General features: G+C 44.8%; 1 protein-coding gene across 1 annotated transcript; it reads right to left on the reverse strand.

Annotated features, from left to right (window-relative positions):
* Window positions 1-9,240: 9,240 nt before the first annotated feature.
* On the reverse strand, window positions 9,241-20,032 carry LOC311117727 (uncharacterized protein). Its single transcript, XM_084192650.1, has 6 exons — window positions 19,742-20,032; window positions 18,746-18,877; window positions 16,741-16,802; window positions 16,262-16,371; window positions 11,153-12,801; window positions 9,241-10,134 (listed from the first exon to the last, which is right to left on the reverse strand). Exons 1-6 carry the CDS (start codon window positions 19,917-19,919, stop codon window positions 10,010-10,012), a joined length of 2,256 nt encoding a protein of 751 aa, XP_084048776.1. The 5' UTR covers window positions 19,920-20,032; the 3' UTR covers window positions 9,241-10,009.
* Between the last annotated feature and the right edge of the window lie 2,168 nt (window positions 20,033-22,200).

The raw sequence follows: 22,200 nt of genomic DNA on the forward strand, positions 1-22,200 counted from the left end.
GAATCTGTCAAGAGTTGCTGCACAGCTATTTTCAGGTCTTTCCAGAGATGTTCGATCGGGTTCAAGTCCGGGCTCTGGCTGGGGCCACTCAAGGACATTCAGAGACTTGTCCCGAAGCCACTCCTGCGTTGTCTTGGCTGTGCGCTTAGGGTCGTTGTCCTGTTGGAAGGTGAACCTTCGCCCCCAGTCTGAGGTCCTGAGCGCTCTGGAGCAGGTTTTCATCAAAGATCTCTCTGTACTTTGCTCCGTTCATCTTTGCCTCGATCCTGACTAGTCTCCCAGTCCCTGCTGCTGAAAAACGTCCCCACAGCATGATGCTGCCACCACCATGCTTCACCGTAGGGATGGTGCCAGGTTTCCTCCAGACGTGACACTTGGCATTCAGGCCAAAGAGTTCAATCTTGGTTTCATCAGAAAATAGAATCTTGTTTCTCATGGTCTGAGAATCTTTAGGTGGCTTTTGGCAAACTCCAAGCGGGCTGTCATGTGCCTTTTACTGAGGAGTTGCTTCCGTCTGGCCACTCTACCATAAAGGCCTGATTGGTGGAGTCCTGCAGAGATGGTTGTCCTTCTGGAAGGTTCTCCCATCTCCACAGAGGAACTCTAGAGCTCTGTCAGAGTGACCATCAGGTTCTTGGTCACCTCCCTGACCAAGGCCCTTCTTCCCTGATTGCTCATTTTGGCAGGGTGGCCAGCTCTAGAAAGAGTCTTGGTGGTCCCAAACTTCTTCCATTTAAGAATGACAGAGACTACTGTGTTCTTGGGGACCTTCAATGCTGCAGACATTTTTTGGTACCCTTCCCCAGATCTGTGCCTCAACACAATCCTCTCTCGGAGCTCTATGGACAATTCCTTCGACCTCATTACTTGGTTTTTGCTCTGACATGCACTGTCAACTGTGGGACCTTATATAGACAGGTGTGTGCCTTTCCAAATCATGCCCAATCAATTGAATTTACCACAGGTGGACTCCAATCAAGTTGTAGAAACATCTCAAGAATGATCAATGGAAACAGGATGCACCTGAGCTCAATTTCGAGTCTCATAGCAAAGGGTCTGAATACTTATGTAAATAAGGTATTTCTGTTTTTTTATTTTTAATACATTTGCAAAGATTTCTACAAACCTGTTTTCACTTTGTCATTATGGGGTATTGTGTGTAGATTGGTGAGAATTGTTATTTATTTAATCCATTTTAGAATAAGGCTGTAACGTAACAAAATGTGGAAAAAGTCAAGGTGTTTCAGAAGGATCCTCATGGATGGATCATCCATTCCGGTTCTCACAGTTTCCAACCACATTCAATCCACAACACACGACCTGCGGTAACCAAGAGAAAAATGGCTAAATTCAAAGAGATACTCTGTTTGGATGTATCATGCTGCCTGAGGAGGGTGCTGCTAGTTCCATGTAAAAAAATAAATAAATACTTTACCAACAGAATCTTCAAACATACAAATCTGTGTCTTGCTCTCTTGTGGGAAAACAGAAAACAAATCTTGATGGAAATGTTTCATTTTTCCACCAACAGCTGCTAAAATGAAAAACCCAGATCTCTCCATTTGCATCTTTAGTTGCTTTGTTAATTTGATAAACCATATTTGCATTTGGAAACAGCTTGGGTAATTTGACTGGGGACTGCCAATTTGCCTGTAAGGAGACAACTGTAGTTCAAACATTTTCTCTCTGTACTCTCTCTCTCTCTCTCTGTGTCTCTTCTTTGCTCTGCACTTGGCATTCATGAGCGTGTGTGTGTGTGTGTTTGTTGCGTACGTTTTGTTGTTCTAGTGTCCTATGTGTCAGCTTGTGTATGAAGATCTATGAACATGTGGTGTGTTCATGTGAGAGCGAGAGATAACTCCTCCTTTGCTGCATGGACTTAATGTGAGACAGATGAGATGAAAGTACCACAGCAGCCCATCATTGGCTACCACTATCACCATAGAAACAGGCGTGACCTTACAAAAGGTCAGGAGGAGTTTGGGACATCCATACCCCAGTCACCTGACAGGGTTGTTTGTGTGTGTGTCCCTTGTAGCTCAGTTGGTAGAGCATGGCACTTACAACGCTAAGGTTGTAGGTTCGATTCCCACGGGGGACCATTATGCAAAATGTATGCGTTCACTACTGTAAGAGCGTCTGCTAAAATGTCTGTGTGTGTTGTGTGTTCGCCTTCCCCTTGAAAATGTCCGCGTTTTAACCATTAGGAATTAACGCCTAAACTCTATGGAAAGATGAGGCTCTCAAGGTGTAGACCTTACTGTGAAATGCTGACTGACGAGCCCTTAACCAACAATGCAGATTTAAGAAAATAGAGTTATAAAACTATTTACCAAATAAACTAAAGTAAAAATATAAATATGAAAGTAAAACAATAAAATAACAATAACGAGGCTGTGTACAGGAGGTACCGGTACCGAGTCAATGTGTAGGGGTACAGGTTAGTGGAGGTAATATGTACATGTAGGTAGGGGTAAAGTGACTATGCATAGATAATAAACAGCGAGTAGCAGCAGCCATTTGGTTGGGGGTTGGGGGGGGGTCAATGCAAATAGTCCTGGTGGCCATTTGATTAATTGTTCAGCAGTCTTATGGCTTGAGGGTAGAAGCTGTTAAGGAGCCTTCTGGACCTAGACTTGGCGCTCCGGTACCACTTGCTGTGCAGAAGCATAGAGAACAGTCTATGACTAGGGTGACTGAAGTCTTTGACAATTTTTTGGGCCTTCCTCTGACACTGCCTGGTATAGAGGTCCTGGATGGCAGGAAGCTTGGCCCCAGTGATGTACTGGGCCGTACGCACTACCCTCTTTAGCACCTTGTGGTCGAATGCCGAGCAGTTGCCATACCAGGCGGTGATGCAACCGGTCAGGATGCTCTCGATGGTGCAGCTGTATAACCTTTTGAGGATCTGGGGACCCATGCCAAATCTTTTCAGTCTCCTGAGGGGGAAAAGGCATTGTCGTGCCGTCTTCACAACTTTCTTGGTGTGTTTGGACCTTGAACACGATGGTATTCTCCGTCCCCCACAAGCCCCACGGGACTCGTCTGAAGTCAGTACCACCGAGGTGTAGCGTCTGAACTGGTTGGGCTACAGTCAAAGACTCATGTTATATGATATGATTTTTAAAATGTTTGTCTTTTGTGTGATGTGATACAAAGTTGTTTACTGTACATTTTTTAAAGTTGCAATTTGTTTCTTCTCACTTTGTTTATTTCACATAAATGTAAACATACTGTATGTTTCCCATGCCAATAAAGACCCATTGAATTGAATTGAGAGTCTCAGTGCTCAGTGAGAGAGGTAGTCTCATTGGTAAACTCAACGGCAGACGTGCACAGCTGGAGATCCACTCAGAGTCGGTCGCTTAACGCAGTCCCGCCACACATAATGAACTGAGGCCCTGCACAGCGGGATACATTTTACTCAGGAGCACACAAGTAGCCTCGGCTAGCTGGCTAGCTAGCAGCTACTGCTACCTGGCTCTTAGGGCTAGCTGGCTAGCCACACAACAGAGCAACAACAAACCCATATTAATCTCAACAACCGTTGTCTTGAAGTCTGTTGAGTGTCTGCTATGACAATGTGCTGATATAAAAGTTATTTGCGGTTCTTCCTTTCCATGGTTTTTATAACAACAATTGGCCAATAACAAAGAGGCTGATCGCGCCTCACCTCATTCTCCTCGGGGGCAGATTTGGCACCTCACTGCAAACCCGGCAACACAATTACCTCAGCCTAAACCTGTCAGCACACCATTACAGCAGCCCGTGTGTGTGTGTGTGTGTGTGTGTCAACACACCATTACAGCCTACGCCACCTATTATGGGCATGGGGAGGCGGGGGAGGGGGGAGGGAGACCAAAGCCATTGTAGCGAGAAGGTGCTGTCAGATATAGGCTGCCGGAATGTGGCTACGGGGTATTTGTTGGCCGAGGTTGGCCTATAGAGCAATCATGGCTTCTAAAAACATGGTTAAATCTGTAGGTTCTTCTCAGCATGCTTAATAGCGAACACTGAGGGTATAGGTGCTGCTGATGGAAGGATCTGATCTGGAAGAACACTGAGGGTATGGTGCTGCTGATGGAAGGATCTGATCTGGAAGAACACTGGGGGTATAGGTGCTGCTGATGGAAGGATCTGATATGGAAGAACACTGAGGGTATAGGTGCTGCTGATGGAAGGATCTGATCTGGAAGAACACTGAGGGTATAGGTGCTGCTGATGGAAGGATCTGATCTGGAAGAACACTGAGGGTATAGGTGCTGCTGATGGAAGGATCTGATCTGGAAAAAGATCAACTGAAAAACAAACTGAGGTTACAGTAGATTAGAACTGAAAGAAATAACAGTCAGAAGATGGATTGACCTTTCACCTTTATTCCAGGACTGGGATGTGTACAACTTTAGCCTAAAACATATAGTAACCTTGTCCTTCCTGTAACATCCACATAATACTTCTTGTTTTCCACTAGAGTGACTCCACAGTATACTGTGCATTGTTTAAACCTCCTGGCCACACCACCTTACAGGTAGACATACAACACATTACACCCAGCCTGTATGGTACAGCCTGAAATCTAAACGTGGAGGTCCCCTCCCCTGTTCAATGGAGCATTCCAGGCAGCCCCCTCCCCTCCCCTGTTCAATGGAGCATTCCAGGCAGCCCCCCCCCCCCCCCCCCCCCCCACATAGCCCTGATGAGGGAGGCCCCCAGGGAGGGAGGGGGCGATGCTATGTGAATCACCCCCCCAGTCAGCTGTTATCTCCCTGGGCTCGGTTGGTCATACCTGGGGGCCTCTGAATGGAGCCCTCAGGTAAAGCACTGTTGAAACAAATCTAAAGCTGGCTAATGACACGCACTGTGAAACTCTGCACAGGTCATTTACCCTGTTGACAGGCTGGGGCTGGGGGCCTCTTCTCTACACACCTCCTCTCCCTCCCTCGTTCTTTCTCACTGCGCGTCCTCTGGCACGCTCTCTCTCATATACACTAGGAGGTAATCTACATTAGGAAAACATACACCCCTCTCTCTCTCAAGGCTTACGTACTCTCTCCCACCACAGCATGGGAAAGCTATCAGAGATCGGTAGAGACAAAGCGACATCCTTTTACAAAAAAAAAAAAAAAAAAAGGTCAATGTTAATAGTTGCTTTATGTGTTTTAGCAAACTCAGGATATTCTACGCCACGACCATGATTATACTGTTTGAATGAAAGATTATCCATACCAAATGGTCAACATTTTTTTTCTCCCTTTCACCAGCTCCTGAAGAGAGATTCAACCAGAGAGATAGGGTAGAACTTTCCATATGACTTGGGATGGGAGGTACAGTGGTGAAGTGGATTAGTCTATGGAGAAAGTCAACCCCTAAATACTCAAATACCTTTCAGGAAAATAGATGTCCATCATCTCTCTCTGACATGAGCTTCTTCGCCTGAACCTGAACCGTGTGGAAAAAAAGGTCATGGTTGAAAACTGCAATACAGAGGACTTTACTTTTCTCAGCATCCAATTGCTTGTGAGGAATACTCTGACAGAGACAGAGAGTATGTTAGAGTTCACAATGGAGAGTCAATTGTACATGAAATTCCTTCTTAGTTTCATCTGGTTTGTTTGTAGCGTCCATGTGATGAAGGGGGTACAACTAAAGTCCAAAAGGGCTCGTATTCCTCCTTGCCTCTGCGATTAAAATGGCTTCCTACATTTTGCCTTTGTTAATGTTCTGAATAAAGAAGGTAGCCTACAATCCCTACTTTACCAATCATGTACAAATTAAGTGATCCAAAGTCGAAAAAATACAACACATACATTTAAAACATTAAAACACATCCAGTAGATGTACATTAAAACAGGTACATTAAAATAGAAAGCATTTTAAACCAGCACCATGGCAACATCATGGGCAGGCCATTACTGTCTAACGCCAGACTAACAGCAATCAATAACTGTGTTCCCACAAAGCAGACCTTGTGCTGTGGACACACACAGTCTCACACACATGGTCAGACACACGGTTCACTATTAGAGGAATCCATCAGCAGGTAGGATATTGTTGGCCTCAACACCTGTTGGCCTCGCAGGTTTCATCAGATAGTTGAAATAAATGGCAGTCATCATCATCATCATCATCATAATCATAGTCATAAAACCACCTTTATGCCCGTGCCAAATTGTCGTACCATTTAGATTTCCTGTCAATGTGCTGCTGGAGAGAGAGAGAGGGGAGGGTGAATACACAGTACACACACACACCAATGCACAGTACACACACACCAATGCACAGTACACACACACACACCAATGCACAGTACACACACACCAATGCACAGTACACACACACCAATGCACAGTACACACACACACACACACCAATGCACAGTACACACACACACACACACCAATGCACAGTACACACACACACCAATGCACAGTACACACACACCAATGCACAGTACACACACACCAATGCACAGTACACACACACACACACACCAATGCACAGTACACACACACACACACACCAATGCACAGTACACACACACACACACACCAATGCACAGTACACACACACCAATGCACAGTACACACACACCAATGCACAGTACACACACACCAATGCACAGTACACACACACACACCAATGCACAGTACACACACACACACACACACCAATGGCTTTGGCTCCCATCAGAAATGTCTGGGGCTCCCATCAGAAATGTCTGGGGCTCCCATCAGAAATGTCTGGGGGTCCCACCAGAAATGGCTGGGGCTCCCACCAGAAATGGCTGGGGCTCCCACCAGAAATGGCTGGGGCTCCCACCAGAAATGGCTGGGGCTCCCACCAGAAATGGCTGGGGCTCCCACCAGAAATGGCTGTGGCTCCCACCAGAAGTACACTGGTGAATTCTCAAGGGAGTACAAAGACAAACACTGTACCACACTCACAATACGGCAGGTGTGGAAGACAAAATTAGATTCAACATTAAAAATAATCCCTCAATTATCTAATATCTTCCACCGTGAGAGATATTAACAGTTCACAATGTCTGACTTGTCCCAAGTTGAAGTTGATGAGTTGAATGCAAAACGTACAAAGTTGCCCATTGCCATTTGTCTGTCATCGTTCTTTAAATAAGCCACACCAGTGGAGGCTGGTGGGAGGAGCCACACGTGGGTTGGAATGAATCTGAGAGGAAAGGTGACAAGTTTTGATGATAGTTTAATGGCGGTTTTGACTCAGAGTGAATAAGATATCTATGGTATGAATAGTGGTATGAATAGACAGTGGTATGTCTATTCATACCACTGTGACCTGTGCAAATATGGACCACCACAATAAATAAAAACAAAGTAACTATGACAACGTAGAGAAAAATAAAATATATATTTTTTTAAAGACAAGACCGTGAAAAAGTCAAATCTAGTCAGTAGTGACATATTCAAGTAAAAATGAAAGGAACAGCACCATTCTTTTCTAACATATTGGGTATTATAAGGTCACAATAGTACTTCACATAACATAACACTGTCTTGATTCACAGCCGAGTTGCAGTCTCTAAAAACACTGCTTTGATCATCTTTGATTACAAAATCTGAAAGTATTATTTATTTGTATTTCTATGAAACAGTATACGCCAGGTTTTGGTCAACACAGCAGTCTTTAGGTATAACTGGTCATTTCTGTTACACAGATAAAGACACAAAAAACATTCTGATAGAGACTCCACCTGTGCCCCTCTTCAAGGCATAATCTGTCTCTATTGTCAATGAGACCTGACTGATACAATGGACCCATTGCGATAACAGAACTAGATACAGAACCTTTTCCCCAGAAGTATTGTACTTAGGGCCCTGTGATTTACACCCACCACGTGGACATGCCTGGATTTCAACCTTTATTTAAAGCTTTTTCATCAAACTGGCCTTTTATTTTGCTGTCAGATGTTCCAGCACCATCCTGAGACAATTGCTGTCATTAGCAAGGTTTCCATCCAATCGCTGTCATTAGCTAGGTTTCCATCCAATTGCTGTCATTAGCAAGGTTTCCATCCAATCGCTGTCATTCGCTAGGTTTCCATCCAATTGCTGTCATTAGCAAGGTTTCCATCCAATCGCTGTCATTAGCTAGGTTTCCATCCAATCGCTGTCATTAGCTAGGTTTCCATCCAATCGCTGTCATTAGCTAGGTTTCCATCCAATTGCTGTCATTAGCTAGGTTTCCATCCAATTGCTGTCATTAGCTAGGTTTCCATCCAATTGGCGACAGATTTTCATGCGAATATTTAAAAAAATCGGCACAAAAAAAAGAACATGCGCATTTTCCCACTTTTGTGGATAAAAGGCTGTGCGTGATGACTTGGTGAAGATCAAAATGGGATTCCGTCGCATTTTCAACTCTACTGATGGCTTTGTCACTACAAATGTTGCGTTGTACAGCGAAGGTGCCCACTCTGGTCTTGACATGTGCTCTCTAGCCAACAGCTCCCAGATACAGTGAGGGTATAGCCTATATGATGAGATTATTACGGACAAAAGAGCTCGATTTTTATTTATTTGTCAAATGGCAGCCAAGCATCGATCATCATGTCACCAGAATAAGACCCTCCGATATTTATTGGAAAGGGGCATCAAGCTCATCAACTTGGACTTTCACCACCCTGCGAAGTTCAACATAACATATTTTCATCTGTAGCCTAATAAACTGCATGGCTTCCTGAGTCGTAGTGGGAGGACCGCACAACATGTCATCGCGTGACTCAAAGTTTACTGCTATATGATGGTTATTATATCAATATTTGCTCATAAAGGTGTTTCCACCGCCATTTCTCGCATTATGAATTTACAGAAACAGAAATATCCCACCTTGTCTATCGTATTTTGTTTATTTATTTTTTTGTCATTTAGGAGACGTTCTTATCCAGAGCGACTTACAGGAGCAATTAGGTTTAAGTGCCTTGCTCAAGGGCACATCGACAGATTTTTCACCTAGTCGGCTCGGGGATTAGAACCAGCGACCTTTCGGTTACTGGCACAACGCTCTTAACCACTAAGCTACCTGCCGCCTGTTTCCATCAGGCCTGTCCTGACATTTTTTTATCCGACTGGCATAAAAAGCTTGGATGGAAACCTGGTTAGTGTTGGTGTTATTCTCATGGCTGATGGAAACCTGGTTAGTGTTGGTGTTATTCTCATGGCTGATGGAAACCTGGTTAGTGTTGGTGTTATTCTCATGGCTGATGGAAACCTGGTTAGTGTTGGTGTTATTCTCATGGCTGATGGAAACCTGGTTAGTGTTGGTGTTATTCTCATGGCTGATGGAAACCTGGTTAGTGTTGGTGTTATTCTCATGGCTGATGGAAACCTGGTTAGTGTTGGTGTTATTCTCATGGCTGAGGTGTAAAACACACGGCCCTAATATCCCACATGTCAACACATGCAGTGTAAACATGATGAACTATAATGTACTGAGTTATGGACCTACAGTTCAACTGAAAGACACTATTGGAAGACGGTAGAACAGATCTTCACATGTTCATCAAGATGATCTGCAGACTCATTATCTACTTGGAATGTCAACAGATTCAAGTGTAAAAAAGTTTCACTAATCTCCTTCGACGTGCTGTAAAGCCATTACAAGCCAGCCGCTTGCAATGAGTCCAGATTTAGTGTTGCTACTGTATATTCCACTCAACTTTTCAGTGACCTCCAGAAAGTCAACGATAGTGAGACTATAAGCAGCTAAACAAGTGCAGCAGCTCTCAAACAACAGAAACCAATTCATCTCCAGTAGAGACCAGAGATAAGGTCTGTGTGTGTGTGTGTGTGTGTGTGTATGCGTGTGTGTCGAGCAGTCTAGCTCCGTAACGCAACACTGTTCTAGTAGAACCGATAGCGTTCTGTGAAGAAACCGTTAGAAATGTTTATGGTACCTACCTAGCGTAGGATAGCTCGTCTATTGATATTCTGTTTTACTGTGTATTAATCTAGTGTCCGTAGAATGCATTGCTTAGTCACGGAGGAAGTCCCCCTGCTTTTAGGGAGGTTTGCCTGGACCTTCTCCTGGCTATGGCCTCCTGCTTCTTCCTCTCAATCTCCTCCTCTGTGCATCTCCCTGTCATTTGGCTGCTGACAAACACTGAGAAACAAATAAGATTACATGGAAATAAGACTCTGACTGCGATTGAAAAGCTTAAAAGACAGAATGTGCCTACAGTAATTGACAGATAAAAAGCACAGACAATTAGTGTATCCATTTTCATGCACAAAAAGTTAATACATTCAAACATTTACTCAGCCTTTCCAACTTTGAAAAGACATCATTGAATAGAAAATGAAGCTATTCCATTCTAAAGTACACCTCCTAACCTCTCAGGGCCCTGACCCAATAGCCATCTCTTCACCTCCTAACCTCTCAGAGCCCTGACCCAATAGCCATCTCTTCACCTCCTATCCTCTCAGAGCCCTGACCCAACAGCCATCTCTTCAGTTCTAAAGTACACCTCCTAACCTCTCAGGGCCCTGACCCAGTAGCCATCTCTTCACCTCCTAACCTCTCAGAGCCCTGACCCAATAGCCATATCTTTACCTCCTAACCTCTCAGAGCCCTGACCCAATAGCCATCTCTTCACCTCCTAACCTCTCAGAGCCCTGACCCAACAGCCATCTCTTCAGTTCTAAAGTACACCTCCTAACCTCTCAGAGCCCTGACCCAACAGCCATCTCTTTACATTTACATTTACATTTGTGTCATTTAGCAGACGCTCTTATCCAGAGCGACTTACCTCCTAACCTCTCAGGGCCCTGACCCAATAGCCATCTCTTCACCTCCTAACCTCTCAGGGCCCTGACCCAATAGCCATCTCTTCAGTAAACTTGACCGTCTCCATTAGATGTGGTTTGTCATGTACTTGACAAGTTTAAAACCTGCCTACACTGGCTGACTATGGGGAGCTCTTCTCTTCAGTCCACTGGACTAGCTTGACTTCCAGCGATAAGTGGATAACACTTTGAGTAAACTTCCTGATTGGCCTTATGTACTGTTAGGGGCAACATTTAATGTAATATTGGAGCTAATCCGACAAGTGGCGGGGGGGGGTCACATGCACAAACAAAGCTCACCTTTGTTTTGCTTTTTTAGGGGGTAAAAAGCTCACCTTTGTTGCCGATGGCGTCCGAGTCCGAGAGATGTCTCTTGAACGATGATGCATGATGGGAATTTGAGTTTGGGAGGGTTCTTGCCGAAACTGTCCGTGGCATGACTGTCTTTGAGTTATCTGCTTGGAAGGTTCTAACTCCAAGGGATCCTAGGCCAAGTGCTCCCCAGCCTGGAGCACCCCTCAGCTGGGTAAGCTTGCCCAGACCCTCCCCACTGCCTGGATGGCTCTGGGACATGACTGTATGATGTCCAACCCCAACATTTCCTGCTTTCACTGGAATGTTCCATCCCTGAAAGTTCACAGGGGTGCTGCTCCTGTCCCCTGGTGCTGAGTTGGAGCGGGTGGTTGACTGTCTATTGCTAGTAGCACCTACAGCCCTATCCATAGTCATAGACCCCTCTCTCGCTATAGCCAGAGGGGCGGTTGGAGGGGCTTTCGGTTTGCTCTCTTGGACGTGGACCTCTGTGGCGTCCGTCGTTACGGTAGCGTTCCCGGACTGGGGCTGACTGTTGGAGATCCTCTCCACGTCGTCACACACCTGATACAGCAGTTCGTCATCGTCACCTTCATCGTCGTTCCACAGCGACTCAGAGTCAAACAGGGACTGGAGGTCCTCATCTGAGATGTCTTTGAAAGTGGAGTCCGTGGCTTGGGTGGGAGCCGAGCCCTGGGCCGGAGCAGTGACTGGGGCTGGGGTTCCACGTGAGGCTGGAGTTGTGGCTTTGCTCACCCCCTCAGCCTTCCCTTCTGCAGAGTCTCTACTGGGGCACCTAACCGCCGCAGACAAGCCGGGCCTGGGTCTCTCAGGTTGGGCCTCTCCAACAGTGAGGCAGGGTCTGGGTGCTTCTTTGCTTGTCGGAGCCATACTCACCTGGAAACAAGGGTTGGGCTCCAGCAGGAAAGTGCTTCTGCTGGTGGGCTTGAGTTTAGGACATGGCCCAGTGAGGACACCTCTGTTTGAGGGTTGAGGGTGTGTGCTTGTCCCCTTCCAGACAGAGTGAGAGTGCAGACCGGTAGGATTAGAGGTAGCAGAGGAGGGTGGGGGTGGAAGGGTCTTTTCTGTATCTGTTACCAGCTGTGTGTTGTCTCTGTCAGTGCTCAGAGTCAGTGAGCTGCTGGGTTTGGGGGCTGGCGTTTTCAGCCCCTCAGGATTCTGGGTGATCTCCAACACGATAGGGTCGTTGAGAAGGTCATCATCCTCCCAGTCAAAGTCCTCGTCTTTCGCCACAGTGGTCGTGGAGTTCCACTGTCCTACTACCTCTTCACCAGTACGAGCCGTAGGACCAGACGGGATTCCCCCGCCAGGCTTGACCTCCCACTCTTTGATGAGGTCATCAGCAGTGAGATGGCTGACCCCAACTTGAACCTTGACTTCCTGAGAACAGGTGGAGGCGGTCGACCCTTGGCTGAGCCGTCCGGTGATTCGCTGCGTCGGCCCGTCGAACAGAGCGTTAAGCTCCGCCTCTACCTGATGGGCTGATGACGTCATTATTGTCGGGCACTTGGGTTCCTCCCCGTACCTGTTGTTGTTGTTGTTGTTTATGGTATTGTTTGTGTGTTCAGCACTCTTCTTCTCTCTGTCCTGCTGGTGCATGTTGATGTCAAACTGCCTGGCCAGCTGCATCAAGTCATCCACTGAGCTTTTCCTGTGGAGAGGAGAGGAGAGGAGATATGAACAAGGAAGGCATAATAACTATATTGAGGAACCTTTGAAAAAACTAGTATAAGCACTAGCAAAATATCAGACTGCAAGAATGATCTGATAAAGATAATTACTGGAATAAGACAAACAACTATTGGAAGAGAAATAAACTTTACATCTTAAATAAAGGTTTTCAACTTGTCAACCTGATTACACAAGTGATTTAATATCATGTCTTAATATCATAATGGAGGGGATGGCTGCCATTTTGCGGGTTCCTAATCAACTGTGCTAATTTGTGTGTTTTTTCGCATTGTTTGTAACTTATTTTGTACATAATGTTGCTGCTACCGTCTCTTATGACCGAAAAGAGCTTCTGGATATCAGAACACCTGAACTGGACGAAGATATTTTCTTTAATGAGTCCGACTTGTAGGATATTCTGCTTCTCCAAGACCAGGCCCAAATCCAGGTCGTTCGCGTGAAGAAAAGACGGAAATACAGGGGGAGGAGATCGGGGTGGCTTGTGAGAATTTGTCGGCGAGTGGGTAACCCGCCTCTACCATCCGTTCTATTGGCCAACGTGCAATCACTGGAGAATAAACTGGATGATCTCCGTTCGAGCCTATCCTACGAACGGGACATTAAAAACTGTAATATCTTATGTTTCACCGAGTCGTGGCTGAACAACGACACGTATAATATACAGTTGGCTGGGTTTTCCATGCATCGGCAGGACAGAACAGCTACGTCTGGTAAGTCGAGGGGTGGGGGTGTGTGTCTATTTAGGAGGTCTCGAGGTATTGCTCGCCTGAGGTAGAGTACCTCATGATAAGCTGTAGACCACACTATCTACCAAGAGAGTTTTCATCTATATTTTTCGTAGTCGTCTATTTACCACCACAAACGAGCTGTATAAGGCCATAAGCAAACAGGAAAATGCTCATTCAGAAGCGGCGCCCCTAGTGGCCGGGGACTTTAATGCAGGCAAACTTAAATCAGTTTGACCTAATTTCTACCAGCATGTTAAATGTGCAACCAGAGGGAAAAAACTCCAGACCACCTTTACTCCACACACAGAGACGCATACAAAGCTCTCCCTCGCCCTCCATTTGGCAAATCTGACCATAATTCTATCCTCCTGATTCCTGCTTACAAGCAAAAACTAAAGCAGGAAGTACCAGTGACTCGCTCAATACAGAAGTGGTCAGATGATGCAGATGCTACGCTACAGGACTGTTTTGCTAGCACAGACAGGAATATGTTCCATGATTCATCCAATGGCATTGAGGAGTATACCACCTCAGTCACTGGCTTCATCAATAAGTGCATCGACGACGTCGTCCCCACAGTAACCGTACGTACATATCCCAACCAGAAGCCATGGATTACAGGTAACATCCGCACCGAGCTAAAGGCTAGAGCTGCCGCTTTCAAGGAGCGGGACACTAATCCGGATGCTTATAAGAAATCTTGCTATGCCCTCAGACGAACCATCAAACAGGCAAAGCGTCAATACAGGACTAAGATTGAATCCTACTACACCGGCTCTGACGCTCGTCGGATGTGGCAGGGCTTGCAAACTATTACAGACTACAAAGGGAAACCCAGCAGCAAGCTGACCAGTGACGCAAGCCTACCAGATGAACTAAATTACTTCTATGCTCGCTTCGAGGCAAGCAACACTAAAGCATGCATGCGAGCACCAGCTGTTCCGGACGACTGTGTGATCACGCTCTCCGTAGCCGACGTGAGCAAGACCTTTAAACAGGTCAACAGTCACAAGTGCGGGGGCCAGACGGATTACCAGGACGTGTACTCAGACCATGCACAGACCAACTGGCAAGTGTCTTCACTGACATTTTCAACCTCTCCCTGAACGAATCTGTAATACAAACATGTTTCAAGCAGACCACCATAGTCCCTGTACCCAAGAACACTAAGGTAACCTGCCTAAATGACTACCCCCCGGAGCACTCACGTCTGTAGCCATGAAGTGCTTTGAAAGGCTGGTCATGGCGCACATCAACACCATCATCCCGGAAACCCTAGACCCACTCCAATTCGCATACCGCCCCAACAGATCCACAGATGATGCAATCTCTATCGCACTCCACACTGCCCTTTCCAACCTGGACAAAAGGAACACCTATGTGAGAATGCTGTTCATTGACTACAGCTCAGCATTCAACACCATAGTGCCCTCAAAGCTCATCACTAAGCTAAGGACCCTGGGACTAAACACCTCCCTCTGCAACTGGATCCTGGACTTCCTGAAGGGCAGGCAACAACACATCTGCCACGCTGATCCTCAACACGGGGGCCCCTCAGGAGTGCGTGCTTAGTCCCCTCCTGTACTCCCTGTTCACCCACGACTGCATGGCTAAGCACGACTCCAACACCATCATTAAGTTTGCCTACGACACAACAGTGGTAGGCCTGATCACCGACAACGATGAGACAGCCTATAGGGAGGAGGTCAGAGACATGGCAGTGTGGTGCCAGGACAACAACCTCTCCCTCAACGTGAGCAATACAAAGTAGATGATCATAGACTACAGGAAAAGGAGGGCCGAACACGCCCCTATTCACATCGACAGGGCTGTAGTGGAGCGGGTTGAGAGTTTCAAGGTCCTTGGTGTCCACATCACCAACAAACTATCATGGTCCAAACACACCAAGAAAGTCGTGAAGAGGGCACAACAATGCCTTTTCCCCCTCAGGAGACTGAAAAGATTTGGCATGGGTCCCCAGATCCTCAAAACGTTCTACAGCTTCACCATCGAGAGCATCCTGACCGGTTGCATCACCGCCTGGTATGGCAACTGCTCGGCATCCGACTGAGAGGGTAGTGCGTACAGCCCAGTACATCACTGGGGCCAAGCTTCCTGCCATCCAGGACCTATATACTAGGCGGTGTCAGAGGAAGGCCCAAAAAATTGTCAAAGACTCCAGTCACCCAAGTCATAGACTGTTCTCTCTGCTACCGCACGGCAAGCGGTACCGGAGCGCCAAGTCTAGGTCCAAAAGGCTCCTTAACAGCTTCTACCCCCAAGCCATAAGACTTTAATTAATTAATCAAATGGCCACCTGGACTATTTGCATTGACACCACCCCCTTTGTTTTTACACTGCTGCTACTCGCTGTTTATTATCTATGCATAGTCACTTTAGCCCTACCTACACGTACAATTTACCTGGACTAACCTTTACCCCCGCACATTGACTCGGTACCGGTACCCCCTGTATATAGCCCCGTTATTGTTATTTTATTGTGTTACTTTTTATTTAAATGTTTTACTTTAGTTTATTTAGTAAATATTTTCTTAACTCAATTTCTTGAACGGCATTGTTGGTTAAGGGCTCGTAAGTAAGCATTTCACTGTAAGGTCTACACCTGTTGTATTCGGCGCATGTGACAAATACAATTTGATTTGTTCAAGTGCAGTATAGTAGTTCACTCACCGAGTGGATTTCTTCCTGGCTCTGGGCGGGCGTACCTCTGGAGTACAGGGGACAGCACTGTCCCCAATCCACTGGAGCAGAGGACTATCCACAGAGACATGCTGGGCATCCTGGAAAAGGAACACATGGTATATAACAGCTGGTTTGTGTGCTGTGACCAACCTAAAGATTTTGGAGTTGTGAGAAAAACCAATGTGTCAAGCATGGGCACAGGCTTTAGCCCCCAGTGCTTCGAGAAGTACCATATTTAGAATGTCTTCCTTCAAAGCAGTATCACATCCACTTAGAGTGTATATCTTTGCATCCACTGAAATAAATCAACACAGTGAAATGCAGTCTTTTACATTTTAATCTTTCTATATAACAAGGCCTTTATATCCACAGTAACACACAATGATTAAAAAACATGTCGGTGCTGCAGGCAGCCAGCAACTATCAATGGACCTCAGTGAGACGGTGAACACGTTTTATACACTGACCTTAGGGGCGATCCGATTAACGATGTCTGATATCTCAACAACTCTGGTGTTGCTGGGCCCTTCTGGAGAATAAGGAACAGTTAGCCTTCTGTTGCCACATTTACACCACCGGTCAAAAGGTTTACAACACCTACACATTCAACGCTTTTTCTTTATTTTTACTATTTTCTACATTGTAGAATAATAGTGAAGACATCAAAACTATGAAATAACACATATGGAATCATGTCGTAACCAAAAAAAGAGTTAAACAAATCAAAATATATTTTATATTTGAGATTCTTCAAATAGCCACCCTTCACCTTGACGACAGCTTTGCACACTCTTGGCATTCTCTCAACCAGCTTCACCTGGAATGCTTTTCCAACAGTCTTGAAGGAGTTCCCACATATGCTGAGCACTTGTTGGCTGCTTTTCCTTCACTCTGCGGTCCGACTCATCCCAAACCATCTCAATTTGGTTGAGGTTGGGGGATTGTGGAGGCCAGGTCATCTAATGCAGCACTCCATCATGCTCCTTCTTGGTAAAATAGCCCTTACACAGCCTGGAGGTGTGTTGGGTCATTGTCCTGTTGAAAAACAAATGATAGTCCCACTAAGCTCAAACCAGATGGGATATCACTGCAGAATGCTGTGGTAGCCATGCTGGTTAAGTGTGCTTTCAATTCTAAATAAATCACAGACAGTGTCACCAGCAAAGCACCCCCACACCAAAACACCTCCTCCTCCATGCTTTACGGTGGGAAATACACATGTGGAGATCATCCGTTCACCCACACCGCGTCTCACAAAGACATGGCGGTTGGAACCAAAAATCTCAAATTTGGACTACAGACCAAAGGACAAATTTCTACCTGTATAATGTCCATTGCTCGTGTTTCTTGGCCCAAGCAAGTCTCTTCTTCTTATTGGTGTCCTTTAGTAGTGGTTTCTTTGCAGCAATTCGACCATGAAGGCCTGATCCACACACTCTCCTCTGAACAGTTGATTTTGAGATGTGTCTGTTACTTGAGATGTGTCTGTTACTTGAACTCTGTGAAGCCTTTATTTGGGCTGCAATTTCTGAGGCTGGTAACTCTAATGAACTTATCCTCTGCAGCAGAGGTAACTCTGGGTCTTCCTTTCCTGTGGCGGTCCTCATGAGAGCCAGTTTCATCATAGCGCTTGATGATTTTTGCAACTGCACTTGAAGAAACTTTCAAAGTTCTTGAAATGTTCCATATTGACTGACCTTCAGGTCTTAAAGTAATGATGGACTATCGTTTCTCTTTGCTTATTTTAGCTGTTCTTGCCATAATATGGACTTGGTATTTTACCAAATAGGGCTATCTTCTGTATACCCCCCTACCTTGTCACAACACAACTGATTGGCTCAAACGCATTAAGAAGGAAAGAAATTCCACAAATTAACTTTTAAGAAGGCACACCTGTTAATTGAAATGAATTCCAGGTGACTACCTCATGAAGCTGGTTGAGAGAATGCCAAGAGTGTGCAAAGCTGTCATCAACGAAAAGGGTAGCTATTTGAAGAATTTCAAATATAAAAAATAATATATAAAATTTGGATTTGTTTAACACTATGTTGGTTACTACATGATTCCATATGTATTATTTCATAGTTTTGATGTCTTCACTATTATTCCACAATGTAGAAAATAGTAAAAAAAAAAAAAAAAGTAAAACCCTTGAATGAGTAGGTGTTCTAAACCTTTTGACTGGTAGTGTACATAGTCACAATCACTTTGGGCCACTAGCAGAAACTTTAAGTAGCCTATATGTAGGCTATGTGATCTGTGGGGGAATTAAACATGACCTCATATCAACTAAGACACCATCATGTGCTGGCTTTGAGAAGGAGAACAAAAAGATGGGTGGATTGAGGATGACACATGATGGTCTGATAGGTGTGAGTAGAATGAGTAGGAGGACGAATGAAGGAAAAAGTGATGTTAATGTTAAAGCTAATCAGCCTTCGCTCATCACGTGACTTAACACCACCATCATACCACTTCTAGCAGGAGTAGGTGATGCCGGGTCCCATATGATGTCTTGCAAAATATCTCCATCCCCAGGGGAATCAGCAGTGTTGTTTAAGCCCGTGTATCTGCCCCTCGCTCGCCGTTTGGGGGTCTCCAAATCTGGTGGGAACAAAATTATCTGTAAGGAGGTCGCTAGACATACTAGATAGGTGAACAACAACAACGGGTTCTACCTGGTCACACTGGCACACTATAGGGACGGCATCAGCGCGTGAGGAGCGACTAGGAGCTAATGCATTGCTCAATTATGTATTGTGCCATGTCATCGTGGAATGCTCTGCCACCAGAGGTTACTTAGGCAAAAAGTTAGTTTAGCTTTAAAAAAACAGATTAAAAAAACAAAGAAAACATTGTATCACAGCGCCTCTCCTCTTTCTAACGAGCTCATTTAACTGTATATAAGAATATGAATATGTATATATGAATAGTGTGTAAATCGTATTTTTGTTGTCTCTTGGTGTCTTTCTAATATATAAAACTCTTATTGTAATGTTGTATATATATGATGTCCTTGTCTATAACTGTTCTGTACTTAGTAATTTATCTGTACGTTTTATGTGGACCCCAGGAAGAGTAGCTGCTGCATGTGCTGTAACTAGCGGGGATCCTAATAAACTACACCTGGGGCGCGTTCAGCAGGAGGCAACGTTTTGGAACGCTCAGATAGAAATAGTCTGTGTAAATCAAACATGCCTGTGGCATGTGGAATGAGGAATCACATCAGCTATATACATGGCATTTCTATCTGCAATGTTCCGAGAACGTTTGGCAACTGAAAGTGGCCCTAGCTAGCTAGCTAACTAGCTAGCTAGCTACGTCTCTGGCCAGCTAATTAACGTTAGAGCTGTTTATCCTGCAACCTACACGCAAGTTTGGCCAAATTAGCTCGAGTCTAGCTGTTGTTAGTTACCCAACTAGCTGGTTAGCAAGACCTTTCCCGTGCACTTTTAGCCACCATCTTACCTTTAGAACGAGAATGTGGTGACTTCCTGACAGAAGGTGAAGATTGAGGTGTCAGTTTCTGGCTTTTACCCGATTTGTTTGTTGTCAACCTGTTTTGAGAAAGTTTGTAAACACGACTCCAGATTTCACTGAAGTTATTTGAGCCAGTGGGAGGGTCATGCTTTCTTGGGTTCGGCATATTTCGTCGTCAGTTTTCTTGTTCATCATTTGATGAACGGTCGATTACTTGCCCATTTAAACGCAAATTGAATCGTTTGTCATTATCCGATTGCTTATCTTTGTGGGTAAAAGTGTGCTGTGTTTTTGTTCAGCATGTACGCCGCCATGATGTTGTGTGACGTCACGCCAAATGCATGAACCTGATTTGTTAATAGCGCCTTACCAGCTCCCTCTACAAAACGGAAGTTTCCCCCAGACACTGAACTGAGGTCAGTTTTTCGATTTTCCTCACTTTGTGTAACATAAGGTCTATGGCAACTAGGATGTTTACTAGTTGTATTTACAAGTGATGCTGAAATATGTTAGAAAACGAACCTGCTTTGTGTAGCAGAAAGTTCACGTTTATTTAAGTTAATTTGCCATAGTCCATATGTATTCAATACATTGGCCATCTCACCAGAGCTCTCAAAATAAAAAAACAGCATTTAAAACAGAAAGAAAGTTCAGGACAATACATAAAATAGCCTAGTACAAAACAAGCCCGTGTCATGTGCAATCAGCCATAGAGTGAAACTTCACACTACCTGGTTCTTTAAAGTGATAAACCCAACCAATACCTCATTTACTTTTGGCACTTGAGCTGACTGTCCCGCATGCTATCAGCTTTGGGAAGTGATGCTCCACTTGAAGCCCTGGGGCCCATATCCACACAACGTCTCAGAGGAGGAGTGCTGATCTAGGATCACGTCCCCCTGTCCAAATTATATCTTATTCATTATGAGCTAAAAGGCAATACTGATTCTGGATCAGCTCTCCTACTCTGAGAGGCTTTGTGGATATGGGCCCAGGACTGTGTTTGCTCTGAATCTCTATGCAAACATGGTGGTAATGTGTCACTACCCTCATCACACTGATGTGGAGACATGACCCTGTCCTGACCGTACTGAGGTCCAACGTTGACTGCTAAGGGTCACACACTCTAACTGGGCAAAGTATCTTTAGACCGAATGTGTGTGTGTGTGTGTGTGTGTGTGTGTGTGTGTGTGTGTGTGTGTGTGTGTGTGTGTGTGTGTGTGTGTGTGTGTGTGTGTGTGTGGTGTATCGGAGGGGTTGGGTACAGATGAAGACCAATTTCCATCTCGTATGGATTAATAAAGTATTCTTCTAGATCTAGTTTATCTAAGATAAGTCTGGAGCGTATGTAAAAGCTGACAGGAAAAACCAATATGGGTAAATATTGTATTAATCAAAACTTGACCTAAATTAACCTAAAATCCATTTTTCAAGGGGTATTTTCTGCAGGTGGTTAAATACTGCAGTAAATCATTCAGTATAATAGTCTAACCTGTGTGTTCGGCAGATATAGTTGGGTTAGGGTTAGGGTCAGATATACACTACCGGTCAAAAGTTTTAGAACACCTACTCATTCAAGGGTTTTTCTTTATTTTTACTATTTTCTACATTGTAGAATAATAGTGAAGACATCACAATTATGAAATAACACATATGGAATCATATAGTAACCAAGAATGTGCTAAGCAAATAAAAATATTTTGTATATTTGAGATTCTTCAAATAGCCACCCTTTGCCTTGATGACAGCTTTGCACACTCTTGGCATTCTCTCAACCAGCTTCACCTGGAATGCTTTTCCAACAGTTTTGATTGAGTTCCCACATATAAATACCCTCTTTCCCGTCCCCGTCGACAGCACCCCCACCCCAAAACATTTTAATGGTCAGGTGTAACATATTTCAGTTCAATCGTATTTTGAAACCCAACGGAAAGCAAACTTTTGAAAACTTGTCGCAGGAGGATACAGGTCATTTATGTCTGTCATTGTAGGTGACCCTAAGAGAGAATAACTGTCTGGCTGGAACGGGTTCAGAGACAAAGGATGCATCCCAAATAGCAGCCTATCCACTGTATAGTGCAGTGTTATTGACCAGGGTCCATTTCCTATATAGTACACTACTTGGTGTTGAGAGATATCCACAAGCTTTGGATGCGTCCCAAATGGCATCCTATTCCATATACTGTATTTTTTACTACTTTGACCAGGGCCCATTCACTATGTAGTGCACTACTTTTGGTGTAGAGCTATGGTCAAAAGTAGTGCACTATAAAGGGAATAGGGTGCCATTTGGGACGTAATCAAAGCTTGTTGATATCCTTCAACACTGTTTCACACAAGTAATAACACACGTCTGGGTCAAAATGTAGTCATTTAATGTGGCCATATTGTAGTCAATTGAACTACACAACCTTGAGAAGCTGTATGGGAAAACTTTTTGTTTTTCC

This window comes from Coregonus lavaretus (genome assembly GCF_964263955.1).
Source record: "Coregonus lavaretus genome assembly, contig: HAP1_SCAFFOLD_3048, whole genome shotgun sequence".
NCBI lineage: Eukaryota > Metazoa > Chordata > Actinopteri > Salmoniformes > Salmonidae > Coregonus > Coregonus lavaretus.

What these genes read in the sequence shown, in the direction of transcription:
- LOC311117727 (XM_084192650.1), bottom strand. Translation starts at nt 19,919, where the DNA reads ATGCCGAACCCAAGAAAGCATGACCCTCCCACTGGCTCAAATAACTTC. An exon ending in ACCACATTCTCGTTCTAAAG is followed by an intron (nt 18,878 to 19,741) that starts GTAAGATGGTGG and finishes TGTTCCCACCAG; the next exon opens with ATTTGGAGACCCCCAAACGG. An exon ending in GGACGCCATCGGCAACAAAG is followed by an intron (nt 10,135 to 11,152) that starts GTGAGCTTTTTA and finishes TTTGTTTCTCAG; the next exon opens with TGTTTGTCAGCAGCCAAATG.